The sequence below is a fragment of the Monosiga brevicollis genome, genomic scaffold, assembly GCF_000002865.3.
Source record: "Monosiga brevicollis MX1 MONBRscaffold_31 genomic scaffold, whole genome shotgun sequence".
Taxonomy (NCBI): domain Eukaryota; class Choanoflagellata; order Craspedida; family Salpingoecidae; genus Monosiga; species Monosiga brevicollis.
The window spans coordinates 296,932-321,437 of NW_001865068.1; the positions used below are offsets into that span (position 1 = coordinate 296,932).

General features: G+C 54.8%; 7 protein-coding genes across 7 annotated transcripts in view; 4 read left to right on the forward strand and 3 right to left on the reverse strand.

The window, feature by feature from the left end:
• Positions 1-156: 156 nt before the first annotated feature.
• MONBRDRAFT_34179 (uncharacterized protein) lies at positions 157-3,198 on the forward strand (the record flags this gene model as incomplete). The annotated part of the gene is made up of 12 exons (XM_001749484.1): positions 157-238; positions 331-381; positions 491-594; positions 697-763; positions 870-952; positions 1,034-1,164; positions 1,254-1,735; positions 1,867-1,963; positions 2,165-2,261; positions 2,366-2,556; positions 2,651-2,746; positions 2,910-3,198. 12 exons carry the CDS (start codon positions 157-159, stop codon positions 3,196-3,198), a joined length of 1,770 nt encoding a protein of 589 aa, XP_001749536.1.
• Positions 3,199-3,628: 430 nt separating this feature from the next.
• MONBRDRAFT_11708 (uncharacterized protein) lies at positions 3,629-4,273 on the forward strand (the record flags this gene model as incomplete). Its single annotated transcript, XM_001749485.1, has 1 exon — positions 3,629-4,273. The coding sequence occupies one exon, from the start codon at positions 3,629-3,631 to the stop codon at positions 4,271-4,273; it is 645 nt and encodes a 214-aa protein (XP_001749537.1).
• Positions 4,274-8,469: 4,196 nt separating this feature from the next.
• Positions 8,470-17,281, reverse strand: MONBRDRAFT_34181 (uncharacterized protein; the record flags this gene model as incomplete). Its single annotated transcript, XM_001749549.1, has 22 exons — positions 8,470-8,543; positions 8,615-8,731; positions 8,842-9,020; positions 9,108-9,228; positions 9,320-9,345; positions 9,434-9,485; positions 9,563-9,884; positions 9,966-10,054; positions 10,255-10,468; positions 10,564-10,699; positions 10,816-10,903; positions 11,167-11,269; positions 11,424-11,806; positions 12,337-12,414; positions 12,501-12,593; positions 12,751-12,811; positions 12,959-13,672; positions 13,906-14,000; positions 14,636-15,029; positions 15,148-15,257; positions 15,378-15,747; positions 15,911-17,281. The coding sequence occupies 22 exons, from the start codon at positions 17,279-17,281 to the stop codon at positions 8,470-8,472; spliced, it is 5,190 nt and encodes a 1,729-aa protein (XP_001749601.1).
• A 158-nt stretch (positions 17,282-17,439) lies between these two features.
• MONBRDRAFT_29078 (uncharacterized protein) lies at positions 17,440-17,897 on the reverse strand (the record flags this gene model as incomplete). The annotated part of the gene is made up of 2 exons (XM_001749550.1): positions 17,440-17,661; positions 17,769-17,897. 2 exons carry the CDS (start codon positions 17,895-17,897, stop codon positions 17,440-17,442), a joined length of 351 nt encoding a protein of 116 aa, XP_001749602.1.
• A 400-nt stretch (positions 17,898-18,297) lies between these two features.
• Positions 18,298-19,492, forward strand: MONBRDRAFT_29079 (uncharacterized protein; the record flags this gene model as incomplete). Its single annotated transcript, XM_001749486.1, has 7 exons — positions 18,298-18,374; positions 18,451-18,500; positions 18,577-18,688; positions 18,777-18,846; positions 18,932-18,982; positions 19,085-19,216; positions 19,367-19,492. The coding sequence occupies 7 exons, from the start codon at positions 18,298-18,300 to the stop codon at positions 19,490-19,492; spliced, it is 618 nt and encodes a 205-aa protein (XP_001749538.1).
• Positions 19,493-20,271: 779 nt separating this feature from the next.
• Positions 20,272-22,711, forward strand: MONBRDRAFT_29080 (uncharacterized protein; the record flags this gene model as incomplete). The annotated part of the gene is made up of 9 exons (XM_001749487.1): positions 20,272-20,473; positions 20,555-20,634; positions 20,773-20,850; positions 20,950-21,099; positions 21,192-21,260; positions 21,342-21,392; positions 21,821-21,943; positions 22,032-22,140; positions 22,260-22,711. The coding sequence occupies 9 exons, from the start codon at positions 20,272-20,274 to the stop codon at positions 22,709-22,711; spliced, it is 1,314 nt and encodes a 437-aa protein (XP_001749539.1).
• Positions 22,712-22,927: 216 nt separating this feature from the next.
• The window catches only part of MONBRDRAFT_38778 (uncharacterized protein), a gene marked incomplete at its 5' end in the record, with an annotated part of 3,861 nt that continues 2,282 nt past the window's right edge, over positions 22,928-24,506 (reverse strand). The window contains 2 exons of the mRNA XM_001749551.1: positions 22,928-23,312; positions 23,434-24,088. Coding sequence (XP_001749603.1) covers positions 23,221-23,312; positions 23,434-24,088 — 747 coding nt within the window. The 3' untranslated portion in view covers positions 22,928-23,220. The remainder of the gene's footprint in view (positions 23,313-23,433; positions 24,089-24,506) is intronic.

The window sequence follows — 24,506 nt, forward strand, 5'->3', positions numbered from 1 at the left end:
GGGGGGGGGGGGGGGGGGTTGGGGCATTGAATACAGTTCGGTTCTCAAGCTGAAAAGGGAGCGAGCGCGGGTTGTCCTGGCATCGTGGCGATCGGACCAAGGCCTGGACGCCGCCTGCGGCATAGCTCGGCGCCTGGAGGTGCCTCAACGAAAAAGATGGCAGGAGGTGGACCCGATGATGGATCGACCTATGCGCCCCTCGTGGCCGCGGTCTACGTTTTCAACCTCATCGTTGGTGGTAAGTCCCGCCTCGACTCCCAAGCACTCTTGGCCAAGGCGTCATATACCTGCCCTCACCACCTGCCCACGCCAACCTGCATCCTTCATTAGCGGGTGCTCTTGCAATGCCCAAGGCCTTTGGCGAAAGTGGTTACTTGGGAGGTATGTCCCTGACGTGTTCCCATCAACCTGTTCAAGACTACCTGCTGCAAGTGAACCTGGCACGCCCGGCAAGGCTAATGTCATGGCATTATATCCCTCCCGCAAACAGGAAGTATTCTGATTGCCATTCTGGCCTTCACCTCCTATGTCACCGTCACCTACATGATCGAGGCAATGGCCATGGCAAACTGCCTGATGCGCACCCTGAAGAAGGTAAAAACATGCTCTCATCCAATGTCCCGCCCCAACTCCCGTGGCTCGGCCGCAGCCATCATGCTAATAATTGATGTCTCGCCTCGTTGCTGGTGCCTGCAGAATGCCAGCTCTCGCAACAATGGCCTGAGTATCGAAGGGCTGTCCGATGAAACTCCCCTGATCAACGGTGTGTACACCATTCATTAATCAATCAGTCTTAACGCCTGTCTTGAGCCCACACCCTGTTTGCAGACTTGACTCGAAACTGGAATCTCATCGCCTGTTGCCCACAGAGAGTGTGACCCCAACTGAGCGCGCCAACTCGGCCGACGTGGCTCACTTTGGCGACTATGCAATCACTGAACGAGCAGAGATGGTGCGTTCTTGGATGCTGGCCTCGGTCCAAGCTGTATGCAGCAGTTTCCTTCACTCGCTCCATTTCTACGACCATTAATAGGGATCAATGGCGCAACACTTCTTTCCACCAATTGGCGTCAAGCTCTTTTACTTTTGCATTATCGTGTACCTGTATGGTGATTTGTGCATCTACGCCGTGGCCGTGCCCAAGTCGCTGCAATCCGTCACTTGGTGCGTGACTCGCATGTGTGAGGGGACACGCTTGTTTTGCCAGATTATGGGGCGCTCACCTACAGACCATGGCCTGCACCCGTGATCAGCCCTTCCCACAATAGCACGATGATCAACGGCACTCACGTTCACCACCACGAGACCTGCCTTGGAGACCTCAACTCAACGGGCTCCTACCGCATCTACCTGCTCCTGTTTGCCTGCTTGCTGGGCCCCTTTGCTTTTTTCAACGCCCAAAAAACCAAGTGGATCCAGCTGATGACGACCCTCCTGCGCTGGACCACCTTTATGATGATGATCATCATCGCCATCATGGGTCTCGCCGGTACCCAAACCTTTAACCCTCCCATTGAGACGCCTTCCCCAGCCAGCGTGAAAGTGGCCACGGTCGAGGGCTTGCCCGGCCTCTTTGGCGTTGCCATTTATTCCTTCATGTGCCACCACAGCCTGCCTTCCATGATTACCCCCATGACCACAAAGCGCAATGTCAATGGTGTCCTCATTTCTGACTTTGCCCTCATTCTGGGTTTTTACTGCCTCCTCTGCTTTACCGCCGTCTTTCGTTTTCCGGGTACGACCAGTCTGAGATGCTCCAAAGCCAGTTACTTGCCCTACCGAGCAAGCCGGCTATTGCGAATGATAAAACGGGGCCAGTTGCTCAACATTTGTGCGCATGTGTGTGTTGCTGCATCGCCGTGACAGGTGGGACCCTCGAGGATCTCTACACACTCAACTTTAAGCATTTTCAGTCGTCCTTTGTCAGCTACTTCCTCGGTCTTTTTCCCGTCTTTACCCTTAGGTGCGCGCGTGCACGCCTGTGTGGTGTGTGCTCTGTGTGGTCACTCGACTTGCCGCAGTTCATAAATCGTACACCTCGATGATTTGTGACACTGCTGTCTTGCCTTGAGAGCTGGGTCTGCAGCTTCCTATTGCATGTATTTATTTTTTTCACTGCTTCATCCTACCTCACCTGCGTTGGGAATGCCTGCGTTAAACGTAGCGCCAACTTCCCCATCATTGCCATCACGTTGCGCAACAACCTGGCGCTGTTGTTGGCCAAGCCCAACGGCCAGCCACGCAGTCCCATCATCGAGCGGGTGAGAGGTCAAGCTGCTCCTCTTTGCTTCTTTTCTTCGTCTGACCAGCTTACAACATAACATGCACCGCACCCTCATGTTCCCTCGTATATCATGGATCGCAGGTGGCGTATCCCCTCTTGGCTATTCTTCCGCCGTTTGTCGTGGCCTTTTTTACCGAAAATGTTGAATTCCTTGTCGGCATTACGGGCTCCTACGCTGGTGTGGGTATTCAATACGTGATTCCGGCTTGCCTGGTCCTCTTCGGCCGCCGGCGCCTTGAGCGTGAGTTGCGCGAGCGTCGCAACCCCCACCGGTACGTTCTTCTCTCGACCCCTGGCAGCTGATGGATTGCAACCGTCTCAGAAATACGCAGTCAGTTCTCATGCCGCCATGTGCATGGGCCACAGCTCGGTCTTTGGCGGCAAGATCTGGATCTATGGTGTTCTGGTCTGGTCCGTCCTGTGTATCGCGCTCGTCACGTTCAACCACATTTACGAGGGCAAGTAGGCTGGGAATAATACCATCAGACATTCTGTTTACCATCAGACATTCTGTTTACCATCAGACAGTCTGTTTACCATCAGACAGTCTGTTGTCCAATTCTTGTTTGTGTTTTCTCGAGCTTTTCTCTCTCGATTTTTGTTCTGGTCCTGATGACGCGAGTAGAACCCCCGACCCCGATTTTGTTGTAAGTTTGCTGCTTTGCCACAAGAGCCGCATCAATTGCAAGCTGTTATGTTATGAGCTTTCCTGTCACAACATCTACATTTTTTTACTGCGTGCGCAACTACACCAATTCTTCCAAAAAGTGGGTTCCACAAAGCATTTTCTACACTACGATATCAAGCCAAGAAGCAAAGCACCCATCCCCCGTTGCTCAATCACCCCTGCCCCGGCTCTTGCGCTAAGACGAGACCCTTGTCACTCTGAGAACAACATCAAAGCGAAGTGTTAAAAACAAAAACAAAAAAAACAAAACAAAAGAAATACACATAAAAATAAGCAAAAACTCTGAAAGAACAGCACACACACACACGAAGAGAAGAGAAGAAGAAAACAAAACTGTCGTATGTCGTAATGTAGATGTCAGCCATTTCACCCCTTGCTGATGCTTTTATTTTTATTTTTTTTTTCTGATTTGGAGGCAAGACGACGGTGTGTATCCTGACGCTGCTGCTTGTGATGGTCCTGCTCAGTTTACAAAGGGTTCGGATTCGGATGCTTGGCGTATACATGGGCGTGCCATGTGTGAGCGCGTTGCTGAGCTGGTCCTGGTTGACGCGCGCCCCTTCCAAACGTCCTGGATGGTGTCGGTTCAAGGTCGACTTGCCTGAATACTGTATGCATTGACCAGCTGAGGGCCCTGCTCACAGCATCGTGTCACGATGGATACTTATGAAAAAGCGGCCTGCGCAGTAATCTTTCTGTGCCTGGGAGCTTCCATTTTCATGTATATCCCCATGACATCTTGCTATGTCATCCTGCATAGAGCCTCGCCATGCACCTGCGGACCAGCCTTCAACGTGACACATAACAGAACGTTTGGGGGTTACTCAGCTTCGGCTTACTGCTATGTACAAGCTACCTCCCTTGACGTGGAAAAGTGCCAGGTCCGGAATGGGTCCTTAGTACATTTGATGGCACCCACTGTGGGCGCAGGGGCCCACGCTGGAGGCATGCGGCGCTCACACTTGGATCACTGGATGGACAAGGTGGCCAACCCACCCAACGGGTCGCTCGGGTTTCTGATCGACCCATCCGAGACCTCGGTGGGCTTTGTGGACAAGCCACCGGCGTGGACGTACATGCTGACTCGAACCTTAATCTTCGCACCCGCGCTCGCCATCTCAGTGTTTGTACTGGTTATGGCTGTCTTTGGGATTTTATGCTACGCTTGGAAGTGTTTTTCTTGTTTTCTATCCTGTTTCCTGTGTTGTTTCCGTGGTCATCCAGACGACGAGCGGGAGCCGTTGTTGCCTTACCATCATGGCCAGATTCAAGGCGGCGTGGTGCCCGCGGCGGCGGCTTAATCTTGTGATTGACGTTAGCCACGCGCAAGCGCAAGCGCGTCGAACGCACGAATAATCTCGCAGCAAAGCATTGCTTGCCCGACTCCGTGTATACACATGCTTGTCCAGCCTCAAACGATGGTCGATGGTCTGTCTCGAGGTTGATGGGTTTTGAACCATGTGTGAATTGATTGATGGTGGTATTCGGGTAAAAACGTCACTTGGAAGATTTGCCTCAGCCGAGTGTGGGCCCGCTCGTCTCCAACCGTCGGGTCATTGAAAGCGGGCGTTCATGTTTCATACCAATCAATTAAAATCTGACGACCCCATCGCCACAGTGGTCCGATGCATTCTCAGGTCCACGGGCCCGTTGCTTGGACGACATTCGACAGGGCTGGACGGGCACAGCCCGCAGCATGTGAACATCGTTGTTCCTCTCAAATTGCTTTTACAAAGGCTGTGTCATGAGGCTTCAATGACGCGACGCAATCGAGCGGTCAACTCCTTTTCCTGTGTATTTCAGCCACACGGACAGTGAATTGCTCCACACAGTTGGTGGTCAATCATTCAGGGCCTGTGTGTATGTGCGTATGTGCGTCACCGAGGGTCGAACCTTATTCAGTGCGTTGACCATGTTGCTCTTGTAGGCCTCGTACTCGGCTGATAAATTTTCTAGTTCAGATTGCAATCGCACGGCCACGGCATCGCGACTGTTTTCTGCAAGCTGCGCTTTCACGACAGATGCCAGCTGCAAAAAATTCATGGTGCCAAGGTGATGAGCAAGAAATCATTCATCGCCACCATGCTATGCCACGCTGCATTGCACCATGTTATGCCAGGTCGCACACAGACACAGACACAGACGCAGACACAGACACAGACACAGACACAGACACAGACACAGACACAGACACAGACACAGACACAGACACAGACACAGACACACACACCGCGCCCCACGGAAGGAAGAAGAGGAAAAACACTCAAGATCACTCAAGTTGGGCAGCACAAAGCTATGGAAGAAGCACAAAGCTATGGAAGAAGCACAAAGCTATGGAAGAAGCACAAAGCTATGGAAGAAGCACAAAGCTATGGAAGAAGCAAAAAAAAAAAAAAAAAAAAAAAAAAAAAAAAAAAAAAAAAAAAGGCTTGATTCAATCCACAGACCTTTTCAGCGCGCTCACACCGTGCTTGGAGTTGCTGGCACTCGGCCGTGACTTCCTTGACGCGCGTTTCGAGTTGTTGCACCTTTTTTTCCGCGACGGCTAGAGCCTGGCGTGCCACCTCGATGTCCTGGCGCAGCTGGTTGTTCTGCGCGTGAGCCTGCTTCAAGGCTGCCGCATGCTCGGAGATGGCCCGATCATGTGTTTTTTTCAAACGTGCATGCTCGTCTCGGAGAGACTCCAAGCTTTCCTCCACGGTACGTAGGGCACTTTGCTTTCGGGCAAGCTGGGCCTGTTCCTCGCTGCCAGCGCGCTGAAGCTGGCCCTCAAGTGCGGCGACCTGTGTCCGAAGTTGTGCCTGTTCATCAGCAGCAGCCTGCTGCGCACGGGTGACTGCTGCTGCCAAGTCGGCCTGTCGCGACTGCTCGGCGGTTTCAAGTTGTTGGTTGCGCTTTCGCAATTTCTGGTTATCGGCCTTGTACTCATCCTTGAAACGAGTCAGCTCCTGGTGATTGTGCGCCAGCGTTTCAAACTGTTCCTGCAACGTTCTAAGCGCCGTTTGATCCGTATGTTGAGCATGACGCAGTCCTGTCACCTCCTGCTCCAAGCCCATCAACTGCTCCTGCAAGCCCTCATTCCGCCGCTTGAGAAGCATGATCAGCTCGGCCTGGTCTGCCAACCGATCACCCATCGCCTCAGGTCACCAAGAGGAGAGAGAGACAGAGAGAGATAGAGAGAGAGAGAGAGAGAGCGAAAGAGAGAGAGAGAGAGAGAGAGAAAGTCATGAACAGCAACGGCACAGAGAAACAGCACAAGATACCACATGTAAGAAAGAAAAAGAGGGATAGCTCAAAAGTAAAATACTTGATGTTGACTGTGTTGAAAATTGCGCGCGCTTCGTCACCCATCCGCCCCTTTCGACACACACACACACACACACACACACACGCTCGCGCGCGCTCTCTGTCATTTCCCTGTCTCTGGTCTGCTCTTGGTCTCGCTCTGGTCTCGCTCTTGGTCTGGCTCTTGGTCTCGCTCTGGTCTGTCTCTTGCTGGTGGTCGTGTTGACGCACGTTTGAGTTCTTGGGCGCTTCCTTGGCCTTGACGCACTGATTCAACCCGAGTGAGCGGCTGGCACTGCACACACGCTGTTTGCAAGTCAAGGTTCCACGGTTCCACTTGGGTCCCCTGGAACAAAACAGCTCCAACACCGACAAGACGACACCACGCACCGTTGACATGGGGCAAGGGCATTCTTCTACACTCGATCTCAAGGCAGCGCGGCGCAGCTTGACGGGCCAAGACGAGGATGAGAACGACAAGCAGCTCCCCGCCGAGCTCACGGCCAAAGAGCTCAAGGTCTCCAAAAAGGTCTGTCATTCTCTTCTCGCTGCCAACGCCCACAGCCGCAAATGGCAAGAAGGCACCCAATCTCAGGTCTTGATGCTTTCGAACATAGAGTGCCCACCAAAGCGACCTGATTCCGACCATGCATCAAGGCACCCTTCGCAGTGGCGGCGTCGGTGAGCCATCAATCATTCTGCTTATTTCCCAACCCTCACTTGTGTCCCATGCGCGGACGCCTTTCCCTCTGTTGACTGTGGCCCTTGGCGTACGTACTCGCCGTAGACATGGACGTCATGGTCTTCTCCAAGGCCGTCAAGGATACAACCGCGGCTGAGCTGACCGACCTTGAGCTGCGGCTCGTCCAATTGGTACGCTTGGGCAGGGCCGGCGCGTGCAAGCTCGAGAAGAGGAATGGCCAGCCCCGCTGACCCTCACGTGGTTGCATCCCGCAGGCTCAAGTTGACGACGCCTGTGTATCAAAGCTGCTTGGGGTCAACGCCCACGGCAAGAATTTGCATGCTGCTTTCCCCGCCGCACCCAATGGCAGCCTGTCCACGTTCCTGAAGGAGCGTCCTGCTCTTGCTCCACGCGATCGCTACCAAATTGCGGCGCAAATCGCCGATGGCATGGCTGCAGTTGAAGATGCTGGTTTTGCACACGGGTGTCTGCATGTATGCCTTTGTCCTACCCGCCTTGTTTCTTGGCTCGCCTCTGAACACATTCGTGTGGTATCCTACCAGCCTCATGGCCATGACATCTTCTTGTCTCACCGCCTCCATCAGGCAGACAACGTGTGGATTGACTGGAGCCAATATGCCTCTCGAGTTGGACCTCATCTCCGACCGCTGCAAAACCCCAAATGGCGTTCACCCGAAGTCAACGCCGGTTCTGAACCTGCCCTCTCTGATGATGTTTGGGTACGTCTTGAATCTCGCAGACCGCTACATTTGAATGGCCGACCTACGCTCCCATTCAGTTGACTCATCTCTATCGGCTTGACCACCTGTAGTGTTTTGGTCTACTATTGTGGTTTCTTTTTACTGGCGTTGCCGAAGAGCCCCCGCTCGAAGGGGACGTCTTTGCCGTGGTACGTTTTCTTTTTGTGCGTGGGAAGCGTCACGTGGGTTTGTAACCTCGGGTCCTCGTTGCAGCTCATCTCACTTTGCGAAATGGTTAGCCCTTGCCAGCCGGTAAGCTTCCAGACGACGTGCGTGATGTTATCACAAAGTGCATGGACTCTAATTCCGATGCGCGCCCTGATTTCTTTTGGCTGCGCGCCGAGCTTGGGGTAAGCCATCAGCACGCGCAATGTGCACGTGTGTGCGTGTGTTTTTTTTCCCACGCTCCTCGAGCACATAATCTAACTGGGTTCATTTCGCTCGCGCCATAGGACATGTACGAGCGAGCCAAGCAGGCATAACATAAAAGCGATGGCCTGCGGCCCATTCCCAATCACATATGTACCAAGGCTCTCTGCGCCTACTCTCATTGAATACTAACCCCACACATTGCTACTCATGGTCAACTCTGGCATCAATTTTGCGAGCCATGCACGGCAAATGATACATCAAAAAACCTCCAGCCTTGCGAAACCGGGTGGAAGGCGTCGGAACAAACTCGAGAAAGGCGTTGCTGCACCATCTTGGCGTCAGCGTGGTTGGTCAGAAACGGTATGGCTCTCAGCGCAGCCACGGGTCAGGAGAGAGCTTACTGTGGGGCCACCCGGCGAGCCCAGACTGGGCCGGTGCTAGTGCCATCGGCATCGTCTAGAGCAATAGCAGCTGTCAAAAAGCAGACAACAGACACGCAACAAGGCCTTTCAGGCAAACGAATCTAGCGATCAAAGGCGTACCTGTGGGGTCGGGATCCGTGGAGCTACTGTCGCCATGCCGAGTTGTTGCCGAGTTCAGGGTGAGCTTGCGCACAAGCACCTGGCCCGGAGCTGGGCCCACGTGGCTTTCCGACTCTTCTATATTTCGAGGTGGCAACCAAGCAAGAAGGGCAATGAGCAAAGCATGCGCGGTCTGGTGGTCACGCGCAACTGGGCCAGCTGGAGACGCAAGAACGGGTCAACCGCACCCTTGGGCGAAGCAGAGGGTGACTGAGCAGACACAGAATCCTCTTGATGCGCCGGTGCGGGGCGATCGGCCAGCAGATGCAGGGCACGCAGCCATAGTGCTTGCTCAGCTGCCGAGTCAGCCACCAAACACAAGCTTTTGACATCTGTTTCAACGATAAAGCTGTTGGCATAGGCCGACCTACACAGCATTTCCGGTTGCCATTGAGCTTTGCCTAGCGACAGGCTTGCACAGCTTGGGTTGCACTCAAGGTAAACCAGTACCCACCGATTGGCAGCAAAGTCGCTGCGCTGGGCTAGGACGTCGTGGCCTGGCTGCACGCTCTTTACACGGGCCTGACAAAACCGTACTTCGCGCTGGTTCGGATCATCACACCAAAACATCTCGCCTAGAGCATAGGGCAAACCAATGTCATTGTCGCAGCTGCGCGCTGCTGGTCGAAGCCAGCTTTGGCTTGGTGTCTCTTGTTTTTGACGTACCCGTAGCAGATTTGAGCCAAAAAAATCTGCATTGAAGGACAAGAAGTGAGCGGCGGCGCTGAACACTGAATTGGCCAAGCGACAAGGCAACCCCATTTCTAAAGCGAAACCTACTTGCGTCGTGCAGATCCCAAGCCGCCTTTGCTATACTTGGCCAGCCACATGCCTGGAAAAGCAGTTGTCAAGCCAGCGCTCTTGTACACAAGCTGTATTTTGAACAGCCAACACAACATTGCGACGTACCGTGCTCGAGTTGATTGAGGGACTCTAGTGGACGGCTTTCACTCCCAGGTAAGGCAGATGATGGACGAACAAGAGGAGGCATTTGCATTGCTGCTGCCTCAGACGACCCCAGATGCTGTTCCAGTCCACGTTGCAGCACCGTCGAAGTCATGGATATTGTATCATCCATTGATGTATTGGAATCCCAGGGCAAAACGTTGGTGTTGGCAATCACACGACTCGCGTCATCATCCAAAGAGACCGCCTGCCGCGAAAGTAAACGATTGCACTTGTCCATGCTCTCCTCTTGCTCTGCGGTCAGGCGCCAAGTTAGGCGTTTTGCCTAGTTTCACAATCAACCACGTCCGCATGAGCGACCTTGTACTTGTGTTTATTCAATGCCAGCTTGACACTTGGCTAATACCTGTACGTAGTCGCGTGGGCTTGCCCCACGTCGGTCAGTGACTTGTGGGTTGGCGCCACGCCGCAGCAATTCTTGCACCGCATTCGCACCTGGGTTGAACCAAAAAAAGAAAAAAAAAAAAAAAAAGAAAAAAAAAAAAAATTAAACGGCAAACCACAAGAAGCAAAGGGAAGGGAGAAAGACAAGCAAAACAGGGCAGAAGTGAGACTAATCCGCAAGCTTGGTGGCCGCGCAGAGCGCACAAGACAAGGTCAACCGGGTTGGGCTGGAGCCGGCCAAAGCAACGCACAACCACTGGCCGCTGCCCAGTGTAAGGGGGTGCGGCCATTCTTGTCCTCGTCATGAATGGCGTCAGCCCGCGCAGCGGCGATAAGGCGGATGGCGGCCGAGCTATTCTTTTCAGCTGCCACATGCATGAGCGTTTTTCCAAAGCTGTCACGGAAAAAGGTGGCATCCACAGTCAGCAAGAGCTTGAGGCAAGTGACGTCGTCGTCGTGGATGCACTGTCAGATCAACATTCATTTGAAAATGAGGTTCTTGCGGTGCTACAACAGGCCATGTGGCAGAGGGTGGCTCTTTTAGGGCTCTTTGTACGTACCCAGTGCATAGCTGTCTTGCCATCAATGTCCTTTTCGTCCAATTCTGCCCCGTATTTGAGCAGCCGTCGCACATTGCGAGGCCGACCATGATAGCAAGCCCACATCACAGGCGTCATTTGGGCCTTGTCACACGCGCTATCAAAAATCAAGGCAAGTCAATCTTTTTTAGCCATGTGTAACCAGAAACTTGTCACTAGCAGCTGTTGGAGTTGGGCAAGGACGGTTTCAAACGAGAGTTGAATCAGACGCACTTGATGTTAAGGCGTGGGCATTTCTTGAGCAATACAGACAAAATCTCGGGGTCCTCGTTCTGTGTTGCCCAGTGCAGAGGCAGTCGGCCTTCATGATCGGCGACCAACGGATCAGCCCCGCGTTGTAGCAAAAGTAGACTAGAGACAGCAAGCATCGATGTCGTGTGAGAAATGTAGGTAAGGAGGAGGGTATTGAGGTCTTACACCATGTGCGGCGATCCTTCATAGGCTGCATCGTGGAGTGCAGTCGAGCCGGAGACTGGCTCGCGATAATCCACGCTGGCGCCGGCTTTGATGAGATAGTCGGCCGAGTCAAAATGGGCCATTGGACGGCATGCATCAAAGGAGTACGGCCATGCTGATCAATGGCATCCACGTCCACCTGCTGGTGCTCGAGAATACGCTTGATGCGAGCCGTCTGACCATGAAAGGCTGCCTTGTGTAATGCCGTCATCTGCAGAAGGACAGACAGGAGAGGGTCAGCCAAAACAGAGTGAGGAAAGTGAAAAAGAGAATGAAGGCAAGAGAGGGGTCTTGGGTCGAATGGAAGCAGAAACCCCAAAGCTAATAGAGACACGTGGACGGCCTTCTCAGCAATACGATGCCACCTGTGGTTTCGGGGGCGTAGGTGTCGTGGTGGGTAAAATGCCCAGCTGAGCTAGGGCTCTGGTCAACAGGCCCACATCAAGCAATCCCAACGAGGGGGCGGCGTTGTCGGCAGTCGGTGGCACCGAAGCAGTTTCATCGGTAAATACGTCATTGTCCTCATTCGTGTCAGCTTGTTGTTGACTCGAATCTGACAGTTGTTCCTCCTCTGCTGTCGCCGTGTTGCCCTGCTGCGCCTCGAGCGCCGCCAAGAGTTGTGCCTGGACCAGTGCCAGGCCGTCGTCTTCAGAAGTGGATGGTGCTTTCGGTTCTGGTCGAGCTGGGTCAGGCAGCTTCTCGTGTACAGACTCGGGGTTGGCTGATGCCACTGCAACGCGCCGTGGAGCTGTGGCAGCGAGAGGGCGAGGTGAATCATCTCGCGCGAGTGAGGAATAAATCAAATCTTGAACACAGGGGAAAGAACGCTTGAGGCCACTCACCATTGACGCTGGCAATGGAGCCACGGGAGGAGGACGTCCCATTGGGTTGGCTCGCCATGGATTGCGCAGTTGTTGGCCGAGAAGGTAGATCGCCGCCATCCATCCACGCTGTGCGCAAACTGGGTGCCGTACGCTCAGGTGCGGTTGGCTGATAGTTCAGAAGAACAGGTCAAATGGCATCGCGATCCGCAGCACCGGCAGCAACACCGGCAGCAATGTCTAGAGGGGCCAAAACAGACTTGGCTCACCTGCACTGCGGACACCACGGCAGTCGTAGACTGGGGCCGCACTTGGCCCGACATTTGCGGTAGCAGAACACCATGATTAGGGCGGCAATCAAAGAACCTTTGACCTGCAGGCGGTTGGAGGAGTGAGCTTAAACTGAACCTGTAGAGGAGAAGGAAGCACATACTCGAAAACAAGGCGGAGAACTTACCGAGTAGACTGCCGTCATTAGTGCCGGTGGCCCCATCAAGTTCGACGCCAAGCCACAAGCCTTTGCCGTTGTCAAATGCTGCGGTTTGATGACGCGTGCAGTGAGGCTAGCACGCGCGAGAGGGCTTACTGCCTTGGGCACAAGACAGGAGGATCGAGACTCACGTGTGCGGCCGACAAAGCGCAAGACCCCGGATCCATACCCGTCAACTAGAACGCGCTGGTCCAAGTGATCCTTGGTGAGAACCTCGAATGATACTATAACCACCAGAGAACGGTCAAGCATTCAAGTTGAGAGCGGACTGATCAAATGACAGCAGTGAAATGACTATAAGTGCGGCATGAAAATGGGACAACGGACACTACCGGGCGAGATCCACCCTTCCCATCGCACACTCTGGCCATAGGTTCGTACCTGGAACGATTTTGCGAGTGCCGCCCTCGGCACGTTTGCGGCGAGCCGTCTCATCAGGTGCCTGCAGGCCATAGTCAGTGTTTGTTAGGTTTCAAAAGCGCCACACGAAGGAAAAGCAAGAAATAAAGAAAGAAAGAAGGAAAGAAAGAAGAAGCAGCAGCAGTGGCAGATATAGGGCACGCCAAGAGAGAAGAATCAGCCAACATACTCTGCTCTTGCGTGGTGCTGACGCTGACTCTTGAGTTGAGGGAAACGTTGGGCCGTTGGAAGAAGGCACTTCTTCTGCCTCGTCATCGCTGCTGTCCTCGAGCACGCGGTGGTGCACCTGTATCGCCGAGCTGGTAGGGGAGGATATGAGGGCTCCAGGAGCAGCGCTGGAAGGTAAGGATTCCGTAGGTTCGGCGCCAGAGCTTCGGTTGCCAGGATGGATGGTGTTGGTGACGACAGTGGCTCGGGGCACGTTGGATTCGCCTTGGCCAAGTATGGCACTTCCCAACGTGAAGTCAGAGGTATTCGCAACATGTGTGTGTTGAGCTGCTTGGCGGCGCTGATCCTGTAGATTGGCTGCACGTTGCAAAGTATTCATTGTTTCCACAAACTCGTCTCCTTGTGAGCCAGCGAGTAACATGCGCTCCGTTCGCTGGCGATCTGCGGACAGCTGCGCTCGTGTTTTGGAGGCCAAGGTGGCATCTTTGCCCGGTTGGGGTGACGCGGCATCTGAAGCTGGGGTTAGATTGATGACTCGGGTTGGGGCGGCTGCTGGTCGAACCAGTGTGGGCTGAAGGGGCGGGGACCAGGGGCGGTCTCTGGTATCGGTGGTATCGGGTGTTCTGGTGCCGACTGCAGCGGAATCGGACGTTGCACTGTTGGGGATAGCGTCCAGATCGAGGGCCTCCATGGCAGGGTTGCGCAAAGGGGGAAGCTGATTTGGCAGCCGCGGCATGGTGGGCCGTGCAAACTGGGGGCGCGGTGCCAAGTTGGCACGTAGGCCAGGTGCTTGACGTGCAAAGGGGTCAAACCGTGGTGCCGGCTCGACGCCTGCGACATCCGTCGACCCGGCACCCTCCGCAGCCGAATTCTCGGCCATGGCGATGTGTGCGGCAGAGAGCTGAACACACTCACGAATCGGCAGCAACTCAACGCTGACGTACGTACCACCCAGACCCCAGATCCGCCACTGACAAGCCAGCAGCCAGCCAGGCTCTGCGCTGGGCGCTGGAGTTGATCGACCTCCACTCTCTCCTTTTTTGCTGACACACACACACACACACACACACACACACACACACACAAAACAAGAAAACGAACCCAAAAAGTTTAAAATTATTATTATCACAATACCCCTCGAAAATGATTCGAATGATGTCGGCGATCGGGATCTGCCCATAGTCACTGCTCCGGTTGAGCGTCGCTCCCCGCTGTAGATGGCGGGGTTGAGGGGGTTGCAAGAAGGCGTCCTTTTTGTCCCTGACCAATGACGATGGCTCGAAAATAGCGAAGCTCGTTCAATCAAATTTAGATACTTAACACACGCGCGTCACACACATGTCGCAACAGCCTCCCGAAGCAAGGAATCGTCCATTTCACCCTCCGGGGTCATGAAAGTAAATCGGGAGGCTGAAGGTAATAAGAAAAATAAAGACAATGATCACAAAACTCTCTGAGCCGCCCGCTTGCTTTGGTGGCAGGCAGACATTTTAGGCCTCGAGGTTGCTGTCCAGGGAGCGAAGCGGGGCGCGGGGACCAACGACGGCAGCATCACACGACTTTCGAGGTGGCGCAACAGCCATGGGCTTTGAGCGAGGGGCGGCCGGGAGCGAGCGCCGCCCGGCCATCTTGTCGAGGCACGCGGTCGTTGCCACTGGCAATTGTCTGTGCAACTCACGCCATTGATAGCGCTTGGTAGGAAGACTTGGGCGCTGGTTGAGCAGTGTGTGTATGGTCGAATCGCTGTGCACCAAGCTGCTGTTCTCAACGCGGTTGTTGGTGCGTAGTTCTTCAAGAAGCATCGCCATGCCCACGGCATCATGTCGGACTGTCAGCTCAAGCTCCAGTCCGGGGGCGGCGCGGATCATATCACGCACTGTTTTGCATGGCTGCACGGCTGCCAATATACCGTTGACCTGCATGATGCGATCACCCACAAAGAGCTTGCTGGCAATGCTCGGGGTCACCTCCACCACGTACGAGCCCACAGTTTGAGCCTCGGTGGTGGGAAAGTCATTGGGGCCCAGCAAGAAAAAGCCGGCTCTGCCATTCAGCGCTCGCGGCACCGTGACCTGGGTGCAGATCCACACACGCGGGCAGAAAACACGAGCGGGCAGGTGAATGAGATACGCTATGGCTGGCGTGGGTCCATGGCTGAGCATAAGGAGAGGTCAACGGTCTGAGACGTACCGTACGGGTACTCAGTAGCTCGTGCTGAAGTGCCACAGGGGCTGGGCCAACCACCACCGTCATGAATTGGCTATCTGCCAGCACATCCTTGAGCATGGCTTGTACCTGACCTGATCAAGGGGGAAGAGTCAGAAAACAGAATGAGACTTGGTCCGCCAAATTTGGCCATATGCCAAAACGAGGGCCTGCCAGCATGACGTTTGACCAAAGCTCAGGTACGATGCACAGACCATAGGTGCAGCTACTCAGGTCCATGTCATTAATGGCATGCAATTGCTCGCCCAGCTGGATTCGGTTGGTGAGGGGGTGGCGATGTCCAATGGAGGCGATCAGGGCCGGTCCAGTTTCTGAAAGGAAAGCCTCCACCTCGAGTTCGTGATGGGCCTGGTCAAGACCGTCCACCAGCATGCCGTAGCATCGTGGGCTTTCAGGGGACCAGACCTGGGCCAGTACTTCGGGTACCTTGCAGACGTCGAGCTGCACTTCGAGCCCAAACTTGGTGTGCACGCTCAGCAGCAGGTCAAAGAGGTCGTGAACCGAGAAACCCGACACATCGTCTCCGTTGACAGCCACAAGAGCCAAGCCTGGCTGCAAACCGGCCTGTAGCACACATGCAAAGTCAGAAGACAAGATGGAGGAAGAAAAGCAAAAAAAAAATGAAGAAAGAAGACCAAACAAACATAAAAGACGGAAAAAAGAAATGTTAGAGGAAACGAGGTATACTCAGAGGGTGCCAAGGCCATTGTCACACATGAGCCCTTACCTCACGGAGTGCGGGGTCCCAAACGGAGTGAATGACCACACGGGCCTGGATACGGCTGTCTGGGTGCTGAATCAACTGAGCGAGCGCCATGCCTCCATCCGGGGGCAGGGTCACGTTGTGGCGAGTGGTGCGAGACTTGTCCACGGTCCAGCGCAGAGAGAGATCTTGGCGCACCACTCCTGTTGCACCGAGGATAGCAGTGCCGGCCAGCCGTCCATCGGCCTGGGAAGCCCCGGCCGCACTAGGCGACGCTTGCAGGCTCATGAGCGGCGAGGGGGTGCGGGAACCGTCTAGGAGGTGCAGGCGTGGCATACGATCTGCGTCGTTGTACCAAGGGACGGTTAGCTCCTGCAGTTCACGGTGGACGACGTCGAGCTGACGGAGAGTGGAGGCATCCTCTTCGGCCCGGCGAGCAGCGTCTCGTTGAAACCCGGGTTCGGCAGGCGACTCGACGGCACGCTTAAACACGACTTTGGGTGCCCCGGCAGCGTTTTTGCGTTGGGCGTGGGTGGGGGAGTGCTGGAGTGGGATGGTGGGGCGAAGGACCATAAGGCGCATTCGGGAGGAAGCCACCGCTTGTTGAGAGATCATTTGAAACTTGTTGAGGGGGTCACGCTGGGCGAGGAGGGAGAAGCTCCCGGCAGCAATGACAATGTCATGTTTGACCAGCGTGGCTGTGGGCTGAGAGGCGGGGCTGGTGGTGGCATCTGAGGTTGACGGTGCGGCAGAGGCTTTTGAAGCCTGCGCGGCAGCTTTTGCGGCTTTGCGGGCCGCTGAACTGGTGCCATACTCGATGGCACCAAAGGCACGGCAAAAGCTACAGTGCCGCGTCAGGGCTTGTGCGTCGGCAGCGGTCATGTCGGCGTAGAGGATGGTGCCCGCGACAAGACCACCTCGGGAGGAGGTCATGTGAATAGGGCGCATATGAACAGCGAGGGTAGGGCGACGGGTGGGACGATCCTGGTGCTTTTGAGCTTGTTCAAGGCGGCGGCGGTCACGCCGCTGGCGCACCTCCTGATTGATGGCGTTCCAGCTGGCGGGCTGGAGACGTTGGACAATGACACGGCCACCATAGCGGCGGACCTTGGCAAAGCGTTTACCAACATCTCCATATGCTGCATCGACAACGCTCGAGCCGTCGATGGCCATGAGGCGGTCGCCGGCCCGCAGCCCGCACTCGGCGTCAATCTCGTGATTGATAAAGGTGGCGCCATATTCATCATAGACCGAGCCCTTGATCACGTGCGAGGCCCGAAAGGGTGCCACGTCCACCACACAGAGACGGCCTTTGCTTGCTGTCATGTTGTTTTCCCCCTCACTGCTTGTCGTTGACCCCGTGGGCGAGGCCATCGTATCTCCCGCGGTCGCCATCTTGAATGGCTCGAGCCCTCTCACGCGACCGGCAAAACTAAAAATCCAAGCGCTCGTCTGTCGTTTTCAAACTTTACCGCGAAATTATTCGTATCACATTTGGTAGCAGGAACAACAGAGAAAGCAAGAGAGATGAATTGGTAAGAGAGAGCTGAAAGCTACAGAGAGAGAGAGAGAGAGAGAGAGAGAGAGAGAGAGCTTGAGAGAGAGAGAGAGCTTGAGAGAGTTAGAGAGTTTGAGAGCTTGAGAGAGTTTGAGAGAGAGAGAGAGAGAGTTTGAGAGCTTGAGAGAGAGAGAGAGAGTTTGAGAGAGAGAGCTTGAGAGTTTGAGAGAGAGAGTTTGAGAGCTTGAGAGAGCAGAGAGAGAGAGATCAGAAAGATCTAAAAAGCACAAAAGGGCAGGGGGGTCAGAGGGCCGGCACGGGGTCAGGGGCTCACCCTGGGCGGCAGGCAAGCGGGTGAGTGTCGCGGATGGTTGTCTGGTGGACACAGGAGTTGTGAATTCGGAGCAGTCGATCGGGCTGAAAGGCACAATCAAAGGATGAGTGAGAGCTTGGCGAAAGTTCCTTAGGGGCGTCCTCCTCCTTCATTGCAAGCGTCCCCTCCGACTTGCACATGCTGTGCGTCGTGGATGGAGGGCATTGACTGGCCCATGGCATCGTCCGGCCATCACATCACACTCCCCGTCTTTGCCCCGACTTCCCCGCCTCAACCAAGATCTCACAGCCACCACTGAGCTCACACACATGCGTATGAAATCGCGCGGACACGCAGCCGTTACAAAAGTGAACATCACACAGTGAACGCAAAAGGGGCCCAAACGTCTTATTTTTCAACACACGCCCAGCACCGCGATCTCTCTCTCCTCTCTCCTCTCTCTCACTCACACACACGCACACTTGACTCCGCGTGCCTTTGGCCCAGCTTCCCTCTCCTTGTGCTGCTACCCGAACGAGGGCATCGCGCTCTGTGAACGGTTGAAGTATCAGCAGAACTGATATCAATCACACCTGCAAAATGCGTGTGGCACTCGTCGTCGCGGCCACCAAGGCTGGTGGCATTGGTCATCAGGGCCAGCTGCCATGGCATCTCAAGTGCGTGGGGGGTTGGTGAATCCTGCCCCTGACGGTGTTGCGATCATACTTGCGCTCATGCACACTGACTCTTCAGGGCGGACATGCAACACTTTCGGGACATTACCACCAAGACTGAGCAGCCAGGTAGGCCGGAGAACACCCAGTGCGCACCTCGCTCCGCGCGTGCCCGTCTCACTTGATTTATGCTGTCTCGCTCTAGCGGCCATCAATGCGGTCATCATGGGCCGTAAGACATTCGAGTCCATCCCGGACAAGTTCCGCCCCCTGCATGGTCGCTTGAACGTGGTGCTAAGCACCCAGAAGCCAGCAACGTCAGTTTGCGTTTGGGCCCCGCGCACGTGCGTGTGTCACACTTGTGGTAGCCCTCATGGGGAAACCATGCAATTCTCCTACTCGCAGGCTCAACTATCCGCCGGGCGTGCTCGTGGCCAGTTCGCTGCAAGAAGCCTTTGAGTTTCTGGACATCAGCGTGCGTGTCCTTGCCCTTGCATACGCCGCATGATACCAACCCTCCTCAGCCATTGCCTCATCCTGCATGCCTTGCACACCCACAGCCCGAGGTGATCGAGACTGCCTACATCATCGGTGGCGCCAGCGTGTACAATGTGCGTTTGACAAGCAGCGCCAAAGGCCTCCCTTTTGGCCACCACTGTCGTTTGCCAGCGCCCTCTCACCGCACAAAACTCGTCACCGCTCCATGCACGCAGGAGGCGCTGGCAAAGCCTGAGTATTCGCACTACATTTTCATGACCAAAGTGCACAAGGACGTGCTCTGCGACACGGTGATGGACATGAAGCATCTGGACGCTTATGAGCATGACCCCAACTTTCCGGTCCAGGTCTGTACGAATGGCTTGCCTCCTTTTTGTTTTTTTCCAAATGGCAATCAGAGAGTCAGAAAGTCAAACGGACAGACATTCAGACATTCAGACAGATGTGGACAGCAAGTTGACTGACCTTTGCCCTCATGCATCAAGACAAGGGCACAGCCATCCTTGATCGGTGTTGATTCGGGACTAACCACGCATATCAACCTTTTGACGCACGCTGATAAACAGGAGCACAAAGAAGACGACGTCGAGTACACCATCTCCCTTCTTCGTCGCAAACAGTAATCCGACGGCTGGCTTTTGGATTCGAGACCGTCCTCGGCCCATGACACCTGGTCCCGCCTTCAAGTTGCAAGCTGGCTGGGGTTCCGCTTAAGCCAATACACACCGAGCCGTGTGCCTCTGGCTTTGCAGAGTATGTATTCATTCAATTTACTCCTCCTTTCAAGCCCACTCCGAGAGCGCACGAGTAGTCGCAGCTGTGACCCAGAGTTGCAGAGCTGGCTGAGCCCAGACCAGCAGCAGCTGAGGCTCGCAGGCTCCAATTATCGCCGCAATGCACATAAGCACAGTGACACACCAAGAACCCGACACACCAGACACACCAATCAGACACCCCAGACACGCCAATCAGACACACCAGACACACCAATCAGACACACCAGACACACCAATCAGACACACCAGACACACCAGCACCGACCCCCTAATACACCCAACACAACCCCCAGACAGAGAGCTCAACGACCACATCTACACACATCTACGCGCATCCACAAACTGTGTTCAATCCAAAGGTTTCATCTGACATTTAATTGCCCAATATTTTTTTTTCGCGTGCATGCAAGGCCGTGTGTGGGCGGTGGGCGGTACGGTATCGGTATCGGTACCAGTACGCGACGGCGGTTGTTGAAGGTGCTGTCAGGCAGGCGGCCTTTAGTTGGGACGAGTTGGCTGGGACACTTGATGGGCGTTAAATCGGGAAACTGGCTGGTAAATTTTGTTTGTAATCTCATGCCGGTGTTGAGACCATCACGTATAGCAGCAACAACAGCAACGGCAGCATGCCTCGCTCACATCCGGTCAACTCGCTGATCGTGGCGGCGGTGGCGACCCCTTTTGTTTATGGATTGGCGACGTTCATGTCTACTGCCGCATCGGCATGGACCCTTGCCGTCCTGTTGGCTGTGTTTTACTCCTTTGACGTCCACTACTTTTGCTGGATGGCCAAGGCTGCACTCACGCGCCACTTTGGCACCCGCATCGGTCCGTGATCCGTTGGCATCGGATCGCTTGAACGGCTGGTGCTGACAAATCCTGGTCGCCTGCCTGCTCTCTAAATGGCAGGCTTGATGGATACGTGTTCACTCAGTCTCGTCGTGTGGCTCAATGACATCGACTTTATGGCGCACACCAACAACGCTCGGGTATGTATTCTGCATCTCCTCTCACCGCCTGATCACGGGCACAAATGGCTTCGGCTGCAAGCTGTATCATGTCGCATCTTTCTCTTGACCAGCTGGTTTTGTTGATTGGTTGTTGTTCCCGTTTATTGCTTTGCACAGTATCCACGTGCCGCCGATGTGGGGCGCTACGAGTTGTGGTGTCGAAATGGGGTGGTGGATGCTCTCAAGAAGCTCAAGGTTGCCCTGCATGCCCCTGCCCTTGACTTGCTGCATTGCATGTTGCCTTGCTTGCAATTACCAATCTGACTGCCCCGCACATGGCTTGCTCGAGGACAGGGCCACATGGTGTTGGGAGCTTGCACCACGCGCTTTCGTCGTTCCCTGGACCCGCTGGAGCGGTATCAGTTGCAAACCCGTGTCCTGTGTTGGGACGACTCTGCCTTCTACGTGGAGCAGCGATTTGTCACGCCAGACGGCTTTGTTCGGGTGCGGCCTGTTTCCTGTATCTTTCCGAGATCAGAAGAACCTCCTTTCTTGTCTCGCTGTAGCTTAACGTGGGCGCACCTTGCTTGCGGCAGGCGTCCTTCTATGCCAAGCAGTCACTCGTTGGCACATCGCCTCAGCGTGTGCTTGAAACCATGGGCCTGGTAGGTCATTTGCTCCATCATTCTTCGATCTCAGATGGATCAGCCTTATTTTGCATTGTGGTTGGATGTGTGGTGTCGTAGGCGCTCGAGTCGCCGCCCATTCCCGAGCACCTGCAGCCTTGGCTTGAATTTGTACGCCGCGATAGCGAGCTTCTGCGTCGTGAGGCCGGCATCCACCCACATGGTTCCAGCAAATAGAGCTTGTCTCCACGGTGCACCGTGCAGCCACCTTTTCCGGCTATTCGCTGGTCAACTGCCCACGGCCTCCTCACGCCGCCATTGAATTAAAAATTCTCAACAGAAAAAATACCACATGTGGGAAAAGAAAGAAGACAGCGCACACACATCACACAAAAAGAGTTTTTTTGTGTGATGAACGGTTTTTTTTTATTTTGGTGTGTGTGTGTGCGTGTGGTGAGGAGACGGCAGGTGCGAGAGACCTCTGGTGGTCGGGGAGGGCTTTGTGTGGTCTTGGAGCAGGGCAAGAGGTTCTGGTGTGGAGAACAGATGGCAGTTGAGGTTGGCCGTGTTGCTCAAGCCTGCGTTGGTGGTGTTTCTAGTTGATCATGGGAGACGACGCCCCAGCTTCACCGGCGCCGGTGCCGTCGGCAGCGACCCCCGGTTTGCTCAACGCTGCTGATCTCAACCTGACGCAGGATCAGATGATTGGCTTTATGAGCTTGGTATGTCCGCGCATGCGCTGTCAACGTGCACTGCCGGTATCTAGCCGCTCGCCGTGATAGCCCAGCTCTCATTTCCCTTGTTTCACAGGTGCGCGATGGTCGAATGACCATTGATCAAGCCATTGAACGCGCCAAAAAACTGTCACAGCGCCAGGATAAGGTCGAAAAGCAGACTGTACACCGCGTTAAGAGCTTTGGTATGACTTTGGCTCATAGCTCCAGCTTTCTTTCTCATTCAGACAGCCCGTCGGCAATTCTCACATGACGCTCTCCCTGCTCCTTCACCCTTGTCCTTGTTTCTGGGGTCCTTTCGCAGACGAGCAGCTCGATATCCTGGGTAGTCTGCCGCCCAAGGTACGAAAAGCCATCATCACTAAGATTCGCCAAGAACAAGTGCCTTTTGACGAGGCGCTGGCCCATGTGTTGGACGCTACGTACGGCCCAACCCGACGCCGTACAATTTCCGAGACCAGTGACGGCGATGACAGCAAATCCCCTGCTCTGGGTCGGGATTCTAGCTCGGACAAGGCACGCCGAAAGAGCTTTTCCCAACGATTACGTAGAACAGTCAGCTCCTCAGCGTCAATGCAAGAAGGCGGTGAAGGCTTGCCACGCATGCAGCTGCGCCGCCGCAGTAGCGTCGCTGCAGATCCCGTCAACTCAAGTTCACGGACAAAGCAGCGCGACGATGAGCTCGAGGCCGATCTAGCCGAGGTTTCGGATCTACTGGCCCAGCTAAAGACCAACGGCGCATTGTCGGAAGAATGAGCCCATGCCTGCCGTGCTGCAAGTGGGCCTGTGAAAACAGGTGCAAGTAGAGCGACCCCTTTTGACATGGTGCAACACCACTCTTTCCAATATGGGGGGCGAATAGGTTTACATCAAAACAAGAATTCACATCATTATTTTTCTTTACATGTTAACCACTTGGTTTGTGGATCGTGCTGTGGATCGAACTTGTCAAGAGAAAATGCTTCAAATATAACCCAATCCCCATACACCATGAAAACGGCGCGTAGACTAAGGGGTTACAACAGACACCATGTATCTGTGTTGGGCTGGAGTTGTCGGGGTCGAGAACAAGAGTGGCAAGCCAGTTGGACAAAGAGGCGCTTCACAGGTCAGTAAAAAGGGGGAGGGAAAGTACACATTCACAGGCAACACATCACTGGCACTGCAAGATGGCAGCACTTTTAAAAAAGAAACTAAGAAACAAGTCAGCCGACGGCACGACAAGCCGAGCTATATCGCGTCAGACAATTCGTCGAGCAACGCTGCTACTCGGGCAAAATGCCCACCTTGTCTGGATAACGGACACCGAATGAAATGGCCCCGCTGCTAGCATCGCGAACCGAGTACTGTCCCGGTCCTATGAAAAGTCAAAGACAGGAAATAAAATGAGACCCAGGCATACAACCATGAGCATATTATTGCGTCTACCATGACAAAGGGCAGGATAGGGCAACAAAGCAGGGCCTTTTATGTCGTACCTGGCGCGTTGCTGCTTGCGAGATCCTTGGTGCGACCACCCATCGAGAACGAAGGCGCACCCTTGGTCGTCTTGGAAATGTCCACGCTATATGCCGGTCCTGGTGAGTGGTTGTTCGACTTCTCCTCATGCCGGCCCTTGATCGAAGCGCCACGCTTGGACAGCGCATCCGGTGTGTTGTACGCTCCCGGCCCCGGGCCCGAAGCATCCATGAGCTCCTTGTTGCGCCCGCTCATGGAGAACGCAGGGGGCTTCTTGTGGTTTGGGTTGGCGGCCACTGCATAGGTGCCTGGTCCAGGCGCCTGGTCGTTCCGCTGGTCCCGAGCCCGGCCTGTCATGCTAAACGCAGGCGACTTCTTCACCGTCTTGCCATAGTCCACGTTGTAGGCGGGGCCGGGCGAATCGGTGGAGAGCGATGACTTGGGACGGCCCTTGATGGAGGCGCTCAGCTTGGAGAGTGCATCCGGGGTAGTGTAGGCGCCAGGGCCCGGGCCCAGGCGAGCAGCATCCTCCTTGGCACGGCCACTCATGGAAAAGGCGGGCGCCTTCTTGTAGCGGGCTGCGTCCTCGCTGTTGTATGCACCTGGGCCTGGCGCGTTGCTGCTCGCGAGGTCCTTGGCACGGCCGCTCATGGAAAAGGAAGGGGTGCCTTTGACCTATATGCAGCCAACAGGAAGAGAAAATATGGAGATGAGAATTATGAATGAATCTTGAGAACAGCAACTGCACACTGGTTGTAAGCAATGATCGTACCGCGCTGCTATAATCCAGGCTGCGAGTGACATCAAGAGCGCCGGGGCCAGGGCCAATGTTGGAGCTGGAGGACGTGTCGCAGGGTGAGGCCGCAGGGTGAGGCAAAGTGGATGGTGCTAAGGGAGCAGGTATACGCGCGATGAAAATCGAACGGGAGTTGACGACGACGTACAGATTGTCATTATGGCGGCCTTTGATCGAGAATGCGGGGGCTGTTTTGGTCCCAGAATGGTCTGATGAATGCCAGAGAGGAGATGGACATCCCATGCGCATGAGGCATTGTTTTCGAGCAAACTCGGGTACGGTGACAAGGACAATTAC